General features: G+C 36.8%; 1 protein-coding gene across 2 annotated transcripts in view; it reads left to right on the top strand.

Annotated features, from left to right (window-relative positions):
- The window catches only part of LRPPRC (leucine rich pentatricopeptide repeat containing), a 90,680-nt gene extending 79,392 nt beyond the window's left edge, over positions 1-11,288 (top strand). For both annotated transcript variants that reach the window (XM_051615611.1, XM_051615610.1), the window contains exons 33-38: positions 792-931; positions 1,095-1,210; positions 4,128-4,202; positions 5,682-5,766; positions 9,337-9,479; positions 10,783-11,288. In XM_051615611.1, the coding sequence (XP_051471571.1) occupies positions 792-931; positions 1,095-1,210; positions 4,128-4,202; positions 5,682-5,766; positions 9,337-9,479; positions 10,783-10,839 (616 nt within the window). In that variant the 3' untranslated portion in view covers positions 10,840-11,288. The remainder of the gene's footprint in view (positions 1-791; positions 932-1,094; positions 1,211-4,127; positions 4,203-5,681; positions 5,767-9,336; positions 9,480-10,782) is intronic.
- Positions 11,289-15,733: the final 4,445 nt, after the last annotated feature.

Genomic DNA, 15,733 nt, shown 5'->3' with positions numbered 1-15,733 from the left:
CTTGCAAGCTGTACCTTGAGAACTGTGAAAAACAGGTTCTTATGGATATTTTTATACCTTTCATTTATCGATAGATTCATGTTTCTGATAGTTTTCAAAGCATTTTGCATGGCTTTCAAATGTGCTGCATTTCTGATTTACCTAAAAGTGTACTCGTTGTGCTCTGGTTTCCTTTCAAAGTAAATTCATTTTAAAGTGCACTGATAACAGATGTTGTCATTTGAACTTTATGGAATCCTAGAAGTAGAGTTTACACTTCGGTGAATACTTCCTGCATTATTTTGTTAGCATTTGCTTTACTTAGGCTGTAAGATTAAAAGTGTTTAGGCTAAGGTACTGACCAAGTGACATTTAACATTGTCTTTTGCATCCAAAAAGGCAAGCATGGGAAAAATCAGGTAAATAATTAATTGAATAGCATTAGAAAAGAAATAAAATTGTGTGCATTAATTATTCATATACCTTCTGTTAGTGTTTTGATTTTGCCTTCTCGATTTGCAGAGCACATTTTCCTAAAGCAGATAGCTGAACTCTTCTTTCTTAAGAGGCAAAAAGTGTGTCAAAATAACTTACACTTTGTACAGGTCAAAGGTCATTTTAAAAATTATACTTATGGGGTAATTTATGTATTCATGGTTTCACTTTTACAGTATCTGAATGAAGTCATAGGTACTCAACCATTCCTAGCATATACAAGCTTAAAGTAGAAAACAAAAGATTTTATATAATTGATTGTTTAGGTTTGTTAATCTTGATTTCAGAAACTAAGCCAGTTCTATCGCTTTTTCTAGCAATGACCTTGATGCTGCTGTGGAATACCTTGAGCCTCTGCTTATCTCTGGTGCACAGAATCCTGATCAACCTGTCAGAAATATTTCCTATTTGTTAAGAAGGGTGTCTGAGGAAGGATTAGAACCAGCTTTGGAAAAATGTAAGTTAATTGCAATGATATTTAAATATTCTGACTAGACAGAAGTGTTATGAAAGAGCTATTACATGTAAAACCTGCTCAGTCAGCATAAATCATGCCAGTGAATTTTACAAAAGTGGCTTTTCAATCAAGTATTTTCCTTATGTACCCATCATTTTTGCAGTTGGTGTGATGGCAGAACGACTGGCCAGTCAGTCTGGAATTTACAGACCTGTCGCAGATCTTTTCCTTCAGTATGTCAGTGCAGACAGAGTGGATGATGCCAGATCACTGTTACAGGTAATGACATAAGAAGAGATGTACAGAAATGCTTAGAGCTCTTCAACTGAGAAATTGTCAAAAAAAGGTGTTGTATAGCACAGGCTAGTGCTGGTATGTTTTTGAATTACAGCATGAGTAGCAGTAGCACAGTTAAGACTACTCCAAACTATGGGCTAGTATTCTAGTACTAATAGTAATAGTGGGTGCCAGAGTTGGACAGTTATCTTCTAACAACCTGAAGGAAATTAAGACATACATTGCTTGAAATTCCATTGAAGCAAATGCTATTCTATATTTCCTGTTACGCAGCAGTTAATTCTTGCAGACCATCTTCTTGCAACATACATGTTTATGTGCTGTAAACATAGCAGTGTCTTACAGCTGTACAATTTCCAAACCAGAAGCAGGCGCTTGCTTTTCATGGACCTTATTTCACTTTGTTGCTATAGTATTGTACATGCTGCATTCAAGGTTTACGAAGAGCTGAGTTTGCTTTCTACTCACTTGAGTGCCACGGATGCATTGTAAGTCAAATGCTGGCCTGTGGGCCGCAGTCTCAGCTCAGTTAGCAGAATTCAAGGAATGGGACAGCTGCATTTGTGCTGTTGGTACAGAGCTGAAGACAAAGCTGAGGCAGAGGTGGGATGACCTGTGTGTGATGGGATCTGCCACTGGCAACACCCACCAACAGGCTCCATCAGGGAGGCTCATCCCCACAGGTGGCGGCCCAGCAGTCATGCCATCTCTGCAGGTTGTTCTGTGTGTGTAGGCTCCCACCTCAAACTGGGGCCTCCACCATCTGCTGATAATGAATACTACTTACTTAAAAGTTCCTAAGTATTTTAATCTGTTAAAGAGAAAGCTCCTCTTCATCCATCAGCTGTTTTATCACCTTCCAAGACCATTTTTTGAGAAGACTGCATACCAACATATGTGTTTCATTACTTCTACAACAGTGTGACATGTATTATTTTAGATATTCCCTGCTCTGGAATATTATTTTTTTGCTTTGCTTAAGAGGTCATTGAATAATAAAAGGAGACTGAAGTTTTGATATCAAACTCCCTTGCTATATAGCATGAAACATCAAAATGCAAAAAACCACAAGTTATTTTACTCTTCCTGATTTTTTGATTGAAATGAATGAAATTGAATGAGTGAATGAAAATTGGTTACAATTTCTTGCTTTTGTGAAGATGGGAGTTTTTGCATTTTAAAGTAAAATCTGTGTGTTCTTAAATTTTTTCAAATAATGGAGTAATTTCCATTCATATATTCCTAAAACTTATCACAAAAGCATCCAACTCTTGATATTAAATTCATGGCTCTATAGCAAACTTGAAATATGCTATATCTGGGGAGACAATTTAAAAATATTGCATATTAAGTGAACGACATTCACAGATATGCTTGAGTTGAAATTTCTGTGTATATGGGGAAAATTTGTTTTTCATACGATGCAGGAAAAACTCAGTTTAAGCATTCTTGACTGCTGCTGTGAATCACATAATTCAACTAATAGGTAACCAGAAGATAGTAATAATCAGTGTCCATTTTTGTTATTTTCTTGAAAAGTAAACCACCACCTAAATTAATTATTTTGCTTGTAATAATCTGAAATATTAATATGCTCATGGAGGACCCTTGTTTTCAAAAATGCATCTAAGTGTGTCTTTAAAAGCTCAAGAAACAGCAGCAGTGTCTCTTATACTGTATGAAGGGAGAATGCTTTTACTGTCAAAAGTGGTTTGGTATTTCAGCGCAAAAGGGGGCTGTGGAAAACATCCTGCGACTGGACTGTCGCTTTCCTCTCAGAGCATCCTTACTTCTTATAGTGCCAGTAGGTGAGAATGGCTAGAATTAGTAACTAAAATAATATTGGTTTCTCACATGAATATTTTGCCTCTGTTTATGACCATAAAGCAATTTTTTTGTCAGAACACTACAGGTGCATTTTTGTCTGAGTTTGCCTGATGGAATGAAACTTCACAGCTTTTCACCTGGACCTTAAAAGAGTCAAACCATATTACACATATATACACAAGGGCATAAATAAAAATGTCTTGTTTGCATACATCTAAAATACCAGTTGAACGTATCAAATTCATGGTATCTGTGGTTTTGTATGCACAATATTCTCTCCTCTGCATTTTGGTATTGATAAAATACCTGGTAAAAAGCTGGTAAAAAGGACTGTGCATTGTAAGAATTTTAAAACTGATGTCTTTGAGGAACATACTCTAAAATACCGTCTTGTATATTTTATTTTGTCCTTGTTTCTAAAGTAAGATAGATTATTTTTTTTTATTTATCTGGTCTGTCTGAAACTTTTTTAAGTTCAACTTATTTCTCTCTCAAACATTGTCTATTTCAGTGAAAGCCTTTTATAAAATAGAGAGATTGAAATCAGTCCTTTGTATGCATAAATGTAGGTAATTATACTTTAAAGAGAACTTGCTTTGTACATTTTAATTTTTATAAAGAAGCGAGCAGTTATCTCCCTGACACCTTATTAAATGTATAATTAACCTTATGATCCCTAGCTCACTTGTGAATGCTTGGCAGTATAATTGGAGAGGAATAGTGTTTCTCTTTTTCATTCTTTTGCAGTCCTAAACCTCATTTTTGTGGTGTGTTGAAGTATTAGTTTAATTCCTTTCCCTTTTGTTTTAAACAAACTTTATACCTACCATTTTAAAACCAATGTTTACCAAAATGGTGCCTGAAATAAACTTGTTTGCTATGTTCAGTAGGGTGGTTGGTTGGGTTTTTGTTTGTTTTGGGGTTTTTTCCAAACTACTAGTCAATTATAGACCTTGTAAATAAGTCATGTATTAGTTTATTATTTGAAACATCTGTAACTGAACATTTTATCTGTAGGAATTCTGTTTATCACTAACCTGCTCATGACTGCTACATTATTTCTTTTCTTCAGAGGTGTGGTGCACTAGCTGGGGAGAAGAGAGCTTTCGTGACTTTTATGGCTAGATCAGCATCTAGACCTGGACAGGTATACTATTTTTTAATGTATATAATTTTATATGTAGCAAAATATATTTCATCACTCCTTGTTGAAGTGTTTTGGATCTTGAACTTCACAGTTGAGGGTTTTGTCAGGTTTGTCAGGGAGAAGGGGAATATTAATTTGCAGAGCTGCTTCCATTTATTACGGAGCACGATGGAAAGAGGGTATAATTAATATTTTTCTATTACTTCAGTAATTTCCTGCACATTTGATGCTATACTTTATATCCTACAAACATTGTTCTCCAAGTGTCTTACTGCATTATCCAGTTCAGTATTGCAACCTGAAAGTACTTATTTTATTGGTTATATTGTACAAATACAAATGCAAGTCAAAATCCTAACCTCTCTCTAATGATAAAATACCTCTATGTTTACATTAAAAGACACATTTCCTATTACTTGTTACTGTGGTTTGGAATGTGTTTATGTTCTTGGCTTTTGGCTCATTGCCTATAATTCAAAATGCTCTCAATGTGCCTGCTGTCTTGCTATCCCTCCCTCCTCATATAACTCACCCAAAGTAAAAAAAACAACCAAAACCTGAAAACCCCAGAAAAACGAACAACCAAACAAAAAAGAAAAAACCGCAACAAAACACCAAACAACACACAAAGAAACCCTCTGTCCCAAAAGAAAAACCTCCCAAACCCCAACACTGCACAACAAAAAACCCAGAACACACACATGCAAAATATTGATCTCTCTTTTGCAGCAGAGCAACATCAGGAGACAATTAATATACAAACTAGAATATTTTTCAAATGAGGAAAAATGCATATTTATGTTTTGTGGAAATTGCCAGTTCTGTTGAAGTGATGATGGTAAATACGATGATGATAAACATCTAGTGTCCTTCTAAACATCTTCTAGTTTTTGAAGAAATTAAAGAACCTGAAATTTTACAGCTTTTCAAGACAAGTTTTAGTAACACATAGTAGTTAGTATGTGATAAAGATGTTATTAATTTCTATAATCTTCATTTAATTCAAGACCTAAGAGTTTTTGAAACTGGAAGCAGGGGTTCCAAATCTAAGCACATTACTTGGTGTTCTGACTTCTTTTAAGCACTGCTTGTAGCTGCCAGTGACCTCTAGGTCAGTTAAGGCTGTTGAGTGATTTTACATTTTTTAAAACTTGGTGATATGTTGACATATTTTCATTGATACATGAATTGCTTCCTTCAAAAAAAAAAAGGAGAAATTACGTTTTAGGCTTCCTGAAAAAGAATATTAGTCCCATGTTTTATTTTGTGCCTTATTTCTTTGACTATTTAATACCCACATATGGAATTTTGGAAAGGAAGTTGTAATGTCTTCTTTCAGTTGCACAGTCCATTCCTTGTTATGAGTACGGTTCATTTCACATAAAATATCTGAAATAATTGTTCTGACTTTGGCAATTTTATTTTGTCCTTTAGGATTTGAAATTAATTCTCTTTTTGTCTGTGTATTAAATTTCATAGGCAAAGAAGATCGAGACACTTCTAGAACTGATTCCTGAGCATCTAGATACCGAACTTGCATACAGTTACCTCATGAAATGTTATGGTAATTTAATCTCTTTGGAGTAGTTTTTTATAAAGGACTCCTAAGACATTCAGAAAGATCATGGAAACCCTTAGAAAGAGGAGTAGGATCTGCATTGTATAACTTGCTTTATGGTTTGAGTCACAAAGAGATGGGGGGTTTGTCTGGGGTTTCTGTTGTTTAAGTCTGTTGGGTCTAGCTATTAGGCTGAAAAAGCAACCAACTGACCCAGCCTTGAATCCTTTAGGAAAGAGCTGTAATAGATTAAAGGATACTGCTACAATAGAAGTGCAAAGTAGGGGCTTCCTGGGATAAGAAAGAGAATCCATCCTAACCCATGGAGAGAAATACTTAGAAATTAAGGGCATTTTAATAAGTATATTTGTTCCTTTTATGTGTGTCTCTAAACCATATTAGTTCTATCAGTAATGTGCAAGGACCTTATTAGTGTAGATTCTTTATATCTGTTTTCATTTAGCCAAATTAATATTCCAGGTGCCTTCATTTGGATTTACCTAAATAGTTGATCTGAAAGTACTAGTCAGTTCCTTTTATAGTTGAAGTCAGAGAAGAACAGATCTAAAAAAACCCCAAGTTGCTTATTTAAGTATGTTTATTTGCAAGACTCACTCTTGAAAAAACAAGACATACAGCCCCTGTGGCAATACTCAGTTGGAAGCTTGTGTCTCTTAATACAGCTCCACCACTTTTATTACAGGGAGTAAATACTTTTCACATGTGTTACAAGCAAAATGATACTATGACAATAGCCCTTGTGCTTCAGTCTATTATAGGGGAGATAAATAGAAATAGTAAAACACTTTGTACCCCAATACAGGCTATATTGTTAAAGGGTTACGAACATCACTGTATTTGAATGAAGTTGTAGAAGTTCTCATGAGGTAGTATCTAACTCGTATAATTCACATTCAAAACAGCAATAACTACCAAAACCGCTGAGTCTAGTTTCATTCTAACTAGTTAACATCAAAACTAGTTTCATTCACAGCAGGGTAAGTTTTTTAACGTCTTTATAAAACAAAGAAAGTGCCCTTTTGTCACCAGCACAGCACTTGCTGCTTTACGCTGTCATTAGTCCTTTACTGCTGTTAGCTGAGTAAGAATTCCTTAAGTTAACTAAGTTAAACTTTTCAGTATTCTTTTCAACTACATCACAGTGGAAGAGTTTCATAAAGAGATTGCAGAGAGTCAATCACTTGCTCTGCTAAACTTCCTCTACCTAAAACAGTGGTTGGAGTGTATTCAATATGTCAAGCCATACTGTGTATGTGTACAGATGGTTGCTGTAGTTTCTTCAGGCAGAGACATAGCTGGCTCGTAGCAACTTCCAGAGGAGACATTCAGTACCAGCATGAAGATTTTTAGAAGCTGTTCCGAGGTTATGCTGTACAAGCATCTCAGCTGTGTGAGACGTTGGTTCAGCTCCTGTATCAGGTAGAAGAGTGCACATAAGTTACTTCATCCACTCTACGAGGGCTGGGCTCGATGAGTTGTACTAGGGTGTCTTTGTATTTTCTATTGCATCTTTCTGTTTTAAGGAAGTGGGGTGTTGTCCTGCTCTTAGGATATTCAGGGATGTTTAGTATATTCTGTCCCCACCATGCATATAGTATATACAGACCTATACGCATGAACAGTAATTTAGTTACCTCTTCCAATCATTCTTTCTCTTCCTTTTTTGATACTTTCTGCAGTGATGAGTATGTTAGTTTCATATGACTGTTAAAATGATTGTCAGCAAAATATGAACCACAACTGAAGGTTGTGCTTAGGTTGTGTTCTAGCCAGAGGGCTAGAAATCAAGTAGTTTATTTGAAAGATTTTATTTTTATTTGTATTTTTCCATTTTACAGTTAGTAAGTTATAAAGCATGATTACTCATTTTGGGCCAAATCCAAGCTTGTAGTGTCGTAATTTTCTAGAGAACAAATTATTGTCCTATGAGGTCCATTGTTATTTTTACTTAGCTAGAAAGCAGAATGAAATACAACTGTGCTGTTACTACATTGGTTACTGTTTCTAGTTAATAAAAATAAATAGACAAAATTATAATTGTTTATGTGTCTAGAAAAGATATAGTAGAGTATAGATCACAGCTGAAAGAGGTCTGATCATGTATCAGACATCCATGACTGAACAAATAAAGGGACATCTACTTAATCCCTTGTCCTGAGATATGATCCACTGCCAGGACTAGATTTCCTTCATCTGGTGAGAGATTCATAGTTCTTTGCTGTATACCTTCGAGAAAAAGGAATTTTATAAAATCCCATTAAGTGCAATCTAAATATTAGCTCTTTTTTTTTTTCCCAATACAATATATACATCTATTTTAAAGAAATAGAAAGTCAATGCAATGGCTTTTATTAAACCATCACTTCATACAGTTTCAGTAGTAGCCTCCCACATTCAAAAAAGAACTCAAGACACTTGCCAGATGTGAGTGGGAAGATTTTCTCTTGAGAAAGGGACAAAAGCCATCCATTTCTGCACAGCTAAAGCTTTTTTCTTCCCTAAGAACCAGTTTTTGTAGCCCATATGATTGTGAAGATGGTGGTTCCAAGTCTGAACGCGTTAAGAATCTGAGACAGCTCCCATACTGCAGACGTTTGCATTTTCCCAAGCAACAAAATGAATTTAACTGGACATGATGGCTTCCTTGTTGTTTGCAAGGTGCCAGGAACTTGTACTGCTTCTAGGACCCTGAGGACAACAGTGAAACTGTCAGGGGTCGTTTCAGTTTCATCCTGAAGCTTCTCAAGCAAATGTCTGAGAAGCAGAAAAGTCTATGGTTAAGCATGAGTCAATGGAGAAGGAGCAGTTTCTCCCCTCTCCCACTTTAGAGGAAGGAGAAATATACTCCACTCTCCTACAGCTGAAAGTTAATAGTGCTTTAAATACATTAAGAATGGATTAGTTAGAACCTGTTGCAGGGGATGTTGCCTTTCATGGAATATTCAGAAAAAATGTTACTGGTTACCTAAGCAGTTGAGTTTTCTAATAGTATTAGTTGGTCACAGTAAGTTTTCTCCTGCACAATAGGATGAAGTGGGTTTTTTGTGCTCAAAAAGGAGCATCTGAACTTTTTTTCTGTTGTTCCTTTAGGTTATAGTTTTGATGTAGCCAGCACCTGTAATTGTAACAACATTCTGCACTTATAGCGATTAAATTCTGTTCTAGGTTGTCACATGGCAAACTTGGGTGGCTTTTGTTCTAGCACTTGTTTTTATTTTTTAATAATTTGCCTCAGAAAGAGGCATGTCTCAGTTTCTCACATCCTAGAATGGTATATTCTCAGTGTGTGGCTCCTGCTCCTTTGTGCCACATTCTGGAAGGAACTGATTATCCAACCTCAAATGAAAATAAAAGCTAGAATGGCTGTATGTTCTGTTCTCCAATGTGAATTGTCAATAGGATATGATAAATACCCAGAATATTTGGAATGTTGTATGTTAAATTATTTAGAACATATTTTGACAAGTAGTAGGAGTGCATGACATCGTGGAAACAGGTGAAAAGAGCAACACTTAACCACTGGGGGGTTTTCTGGTCTGTATTTTTTTTCCTCAGAATTGGATGGGGATGTTGCTTCTGTGAAGGCACTGTATGAGAAAGCAAAGGCACAGAATATACACCTGCACGAGCTATCTCTGAAATCTTTAGCAGCTTTTCTGAAGAAAGTAGGAGAGCCTGTCCCATTCACTGAACCCCCTGTGAGTATTTCCTACTTAAGAAATAGATCTGCAGAATTGTGTATATTCAGTGTTAATAAAACAAATTCCATTAATAATTACATAGGGATTAAATATCTGCTGAGACTCCTCAAAGGATGTAATGGATGAAGTACTGAGTGTTGTAGGAGCTATAGTAATCTTGCATTGTATTTGACTTAAGGAAATAAAACCTCTTGGGTCTTATGATGTTTAAACTACCTGATCCTTATCTGGCACTCATCTGTAGGTGTACCTTTATCAAATGTCCTTGGGGCATTTATCTAAGCAATTGGACTTTAAAAGGCTTATAGAATGTGTAGTTCATTAGCAAGTAATGGGTTTTAGTTTTCATTAATTTCTTGTGTTGTATCTAGTGCAAGCTATTGCTTTACTAGGATGGGATTTTAGAACTGTAGAATTATTTTCTATTGCAGCTTTGCTTCTGGCTGCCTTGCCAACAGATACATGCAACTGTGCAAATACGTTTTGAGAATGACAAGTGGCATGACACTAACTCTGTCACATTGTAGTAGACTGTGAGTCCACACTAGACTAGTAGTCTACTAGTACCATTTTCACAAGGCAGTCTTTACGGACTTCCTATATTTTACCTCTAAGAAAACTTTGAATTGTTATTTTCCTAGCCACTTTTTATATTTTAAATTAAGTGTTTTTCTGTAATTCTGTTAAGACCTGGTTGTATGCTGTTTCTCCGTATTGCTTAATGATAAATGTGATTTTATTTTATAATTTTGCAAATAATTGGAAAAAAATTTGGCATGGAAAATTTCGTTTAGCCCTTTAACAGTAATGGAGCTTTTTCTGCAACTGTGACATAATTTGTAATCTGAATTTTTATTTGGACTTAGTAAATTTAAAAACCCTAGACTATTTCTTACATGTAGCTAGTGAAAATAAGAGTGTTTTTTCAAAGTCATTGAAATTATTCATTTTCTGATTTCCCTGTTCAATTTTCCTCTAATGCAACTTGGTTTTTAAAAGCACCTCAATTTTTTTGCACAATTGCAGATTGCAGTTAAAAAGTATTTTCATTTTTAAAACGAAATTGATTATATTACTGGATTTTGTAACAGCAGCTTCATTATGCATATTCTGCAAGGTTTTCCTTTTCCTTTTATTCTTGCTCTCTGGTATTTCTCTTAATTATACAGACTTCAATACAGATCTAGTTTTGCATGACAGAGAATAATAGATTTTGCTTTTTTAGGACCTGAGACTTTGTTCAGAATTAGTAACTTCAGTTGAAACAATGTTGAACTTGTTTATTCCACTCTGTTTATAGGAGACGTTGAAGTTCTATATGGAAAAATGGAAGAAAAGGAGATTGGAAGCATCATGAACAGGCAGTCTTTTATGTTTTAGTTGTTTATGAAATTGTTTAAATATTACATTCAATAAAAATTTAAAACAGCATGTTGTTTTGTGTAATTTTTAATATTAATCTCTGTTTATTCAGCACTTTCTGTAGCTGTAATTGATAGAAAAAGTCATTAATACAAGTGCTGTTAAAATTCGTAATGAAATACCAAGCTGTAACTTTCTAGGCTGTTTCTGTTTTCATCTGCTATAACCTCAACTGTATTTTAGCTTCTGTTGATTGACCAAATATATGTATATGGAGAAATTTGCTAGAGAGGTATGTAACTGTAACTTAAGCAAAAAGCAACTGTCTTATCCTCTGTTGTTGATTGCCTGGTCAGTGTACTCTGGGTTGAAAGCAGAAGGGTAAAGAACATCAGGATTCAACTGTATCTCCACAGAAAAATAAACACCTCTTCTTTTTTTTAAGAGTTCTCCTAAATGTACTTCTCTTGTGTTAAGTCTTTCATTAGGGTGTTCAATATTACAGCTAAAACCAAAATACTTTTACACTAGTTTGTGTGTTGTAGTTTTATAGTATCTTCAATCTCATAACTGTTAGCCCAGTTGATTTATGGATATGAGAACCTAGGTATCCATGAAAACATGCCTTTTAAACAAAACAGTGCCTGTTATCTGCAGGTGTAGCAGTCATTTACTTGCTGGGAGACTGGTGGGCATGCTGTATTTGCAAAATGTGGGAGCAGACCTACTCTGATGTCAAGTTTTACAGTCCAGAGTTGTGGGATGGTGAAAGTAAGACACTTGTAAATTACAAAGATGAAAGAAAACAGAAAATGTATCCATTGTCTTTGTGAATAATGATGCAAACTCATAAATGTACACCTTCATATAACAAATGGAATACCTTGCCTGTGCAGTACTTCCAAACAGGCTTTTATGAAATGAAGGCTTGTTTCTGTGCATTTAATAACTTTCTTGATTGATTTTCAGTTAGTTATCTGTATCTTAGTTGTTTTTTTTTTTCCACATAGACAGCACTTTGCTAATCAAGAATTCATGTGTGCACACAAGATTTTGACAGAATTTTGAAAGACTTGTACACTAATCTGAAAGCGTGGAAGGTGGGAAGAATTTGGGACCTATTTTTTTTAAGTATAACTTCCAATTGTACTACTAGCTAGCATATTTATAAACACACTGAAAATTGCTGCTGGACTCAAAAAATGAGGCATAACTAATAAGAGACTGAGGGGAGTGATAAATCTTGTTTTCCAAAGAAACTGAATGAATCCTAGCTGTGTCTGCTCTGTTGGTGGTATGGTTTTACAATGACCTCTGTTACTTCTCGAGCTTAGACTCGACAACACGCGGCAGCTTCGTGGCTCTAACCGTCTGGCACCCTTTGTTCCTGGGTTGTCAAGATAAGGCATTAACATGTGAAATTTCATTCATAGCCTAATGGTTGTGTGCCCTGTCTGAAAGCAAGCCTAGGCAGTACTCAGTTTATTTCATTTCACAAATGGAGATTTTTCTTTTTTTCTAAAGCTACAGCTACATTACATGTGTTTCAGTGTAATAGCAGCATAATTGAAGACAGTGTCAACCAGTTGGCAACCCTTTCTCTAGTGCCAGTGCTCTTGTTTTTAGAGGTCATCTTGTGAACCTCACAGTTTCAGAGGCACATCTGTGTTCCAGCAAGTGGAGTCACATCTGAGTGTAGCTGGAGGCTGTGGGCCTCTGCTTTTTGAGCTAAGCTGGCCCATAGGGTAAGGAAGAGAACATTACTTGAAGCAAACAGCGGGTCATCACAGAGGAAGTCAAGTGCAGATCTGTAGGCTGGAGCTACCTTTTTGACATAGAGATGGAACCCATTTTGTTTGTGGACCAGGTGTGACTGTGTCAGGTGCTGCATCTGTCATTAGTCTGTGCTGTCGTACTGGCAGGTTGTGTTTGCTTGCTGCTGGCTTGCGAGGCGGAAAAGCAGCACACAAGGCTGCAGCCCCATGTATAGCTGCATGTTACTACTGCCCATGCTTGAGGTCTGATCATGCAGGATTAGCCCTAGTTGCCATCCACACCTTTTTTTCTTCTAACTTGCTAGACTTGAACTCTTACAGAATAATGCCCTACAATTAGTTGCAATAGCTGCCCTACAATTGTTGCGATTGTGGAAATGGAAAGTAAATTTCATAGCATGTAACTGAAGAATATAAATTGTTTTCAGCTCTGAAATTGCATATTGAATGACCTCATGGAAAGTTACAAGCTGAATGAGCTGGTTACTGAGCAGACTAAAGATCAGTGAGGCACTACAGGAACATGAAACCAAACAGATCCAGGGTTTCCTAGTGGCTGGAAGAGGGGGAAGGTGCACACTGATCACTTGGGATCACGTTGTGATAACCCTGACCCATTGAGTGATGTGGTGGAGATGGGAAGGCAGAGATTATTTAAAGGATAGGCAAAGGCTGACATTGTATGATAACATTTCTGATTTTTCTGTTCCAGTAAATGCGTTGTGTACAATTAAGGAATGATTACACAGAGCATTGCAGTCTATCCTGTATTTAAAATGTGGAACAGTGAGGGATTTGTGCCACTCCAGGACACAGTCATCTCTGTCTAAAACAAGGTTATACCAAGAAGATTTTGCAGAATCAGCATTTGTGCCGACTCTTCTAGACTACGCTTGAAATGATAATATTTCTTGTGCATTCATGTGCTGAGACTCAGCCATTTGAAGCATGAAAAGCAAGAAAAATGCAGTTTAGAAGGTTAATGATTCTTGACCAAGTAAGTAGGCAGTTCCATTATTTGTTTCTTCATATTCAAAGAAAGAAACGTCTAAGATGACAAAATGCAGAATGGCAGTCTTGCAAGCTTGTCATGGTGATTCATTAGTCTAGATACCAAACGTACTCTGTCATACTGACCATAGTGCTTACTGCTTTAAAGCAGAAAAGAATTACTTGCCACCAGCTAGTGGATAACTGGGATTGTTCAAGACCCAGACCAGGTCCAGTGCCTGTGAGATAGTGGTGTGCTTTTCCAGAGGCCTCCAAGAGAAGGAGAGAGTGGCTGACATGAAATGACCTGACGTGTTACTGTAAAAAGCAAATTGCGTGAGCGTGTATGTCTTTGCATAGTACTGTGTCTTGATTAGGGTTGAGAGGACTGGAAAAAGCTTGCTGCTGAATTGAGATGACTTAATCTCATTTCTGTGTGCTGGGCCACGTTATGGACTTGCCTCTTTCCCCCCCTACCCTTAAGATACGGGCAGGGTTAGGGAGGAGGAAGGGTTAGGAGGAGGAAGCTTTTTGGGTTTGAAGCTCAACATGGGAAGAGTTTCCTTGTTAACTACCAATGTAGTAATTTTGCAACATGATAATTACATGCTGTAGTTCTATCTTTATCTTCTAAAACAGTTTGTTCAACTCATTGTCTCCTGAGACCCTTTTCTATAGCGAGAAATGTGACTCGTTAGGTTAGTAGCTGTCTTTAGGCTTTGTTAATATGCACTCACTCTTGAAAATGGAGTAACTGAATGGATTGTGTCTTTGGCAGTGGTAACTCAGAAGGTTTTTATAGATTGAATGCCTGAGTCAGCAGGATTCCAGCTGCAGTTTACAGTGTAACATGGAAGGATTGTTACCAGAGAAGGTAAAATCAGGAGGGCACATATTGACAGAGAAATAGACTGGAAGCGTGTTCACCAGGGTACTACTGTATTTACTGCTTTTCTCTGAGGTCTGATGCTTCCAGACTCTCCAGGAACGCAGCAGAGGAGGAAATAACAGAAGTGATGGATCAGGAGGTTTTGCTGTTCCATGTGAGAAATCTGTCAGCATCTAGAAGGAATGTCCAAGCTCCTGCACCAGTGTATTGTTGCTGTAAAGGTGAAAAAGTGAGCATGTAAGAAGAAGCTGAGACTGTCACTGAATTTAGCCTTTTTTTTTTTTTAGCAACATTTTCTCTGCATTTCTTTAAATTATAATTTCTGTGTAAAAAGATCTTTCTTTTCCAGAATGGCTGCAGCCTCTGGTGGTTTTCCAGTACTACTGTAAATCAATAATCAGAGGAAACCCAATATCATTGTAAATTAGTGGCTTCAACTGAGACTGTAGTATAATCCAAGGGCTTATTTTTGAGTATGAGAGTGCAGATCCTCAGCTACAGGAGCAAAGTTCTGGATTTCCCATTAGGTATGGAAATAAGAGCAGATACAGAAGTTTGAGGTTTGAGTTTTCTCTACTGTTTCCTGTAATTAAGTAAATGAGATAATAGAAACTGTCTTATGCACTGCCTGCTATGGGGGGGGTTCCACATTGATCTACTTTTAGATAAAACTATTAATTCAAGGTTTCTCTCTGATACTCGTAAAACCTCTATATTACAATTGGCTAATGCTTCACGGTTCCTCATGTGATTACCCTGATAATACTGTGATAAAGCAGTGTTAGCTATAGAATTGCTATTGTATGCAGTGGTTCTGTGCTTACTGTAGTTCTTTCACTCGGCCATAAGTGCCAGTGAACTCAAGGTTCAGAAAGCAATGGATCTCGGTGTCTCACAGTGAAAATTATGAGTCTTGACAACTAGCAGCAGATATAATTTTTGGTTTTGCAACCGGTTTCCATTTGCTGTTCTTCACATAGTCCATGAGACCAGAGCAAACCTGAAAAGTGGAGTTATGGGAGGAGTTGTAGGTAGCACGGGTGAATATCTAGGGAAAGAATAGAGGGTGGGCTTTTAGATAGAAAACTGTTTGGGCAGGAGGGAAAGCACAGGGGGGTGTTGACAGGGTGGGGTTGGCTTGGCCAACTTGCTTCAAGGTTGTTGAAGAGGGCTCTGAAAGGCTGTTTTGCTGTATGCTGGATTTTATTTATGGGAGAGGGGCTGTGAAGAGGGAT

This window comes from Apus apus, chromosome 3 (assembly GCF_020740795.1).
Source record: "Apus apus isolate bApuApu2 chromosome 3, bApuApu2.pri.cur, whole genome shotgun sequence".
Classification (NCBI taxonomy): domain Eukaryota; kingdom Metazoa; phylum Chordata; class Aves; order Apodiformes; family Apodidae; genus Apus; species Apus apus.
Note: the sequence above shows the minus strand (reverse complement) of the source record. Positions and strands in the feature narration are given on the sequence as shown.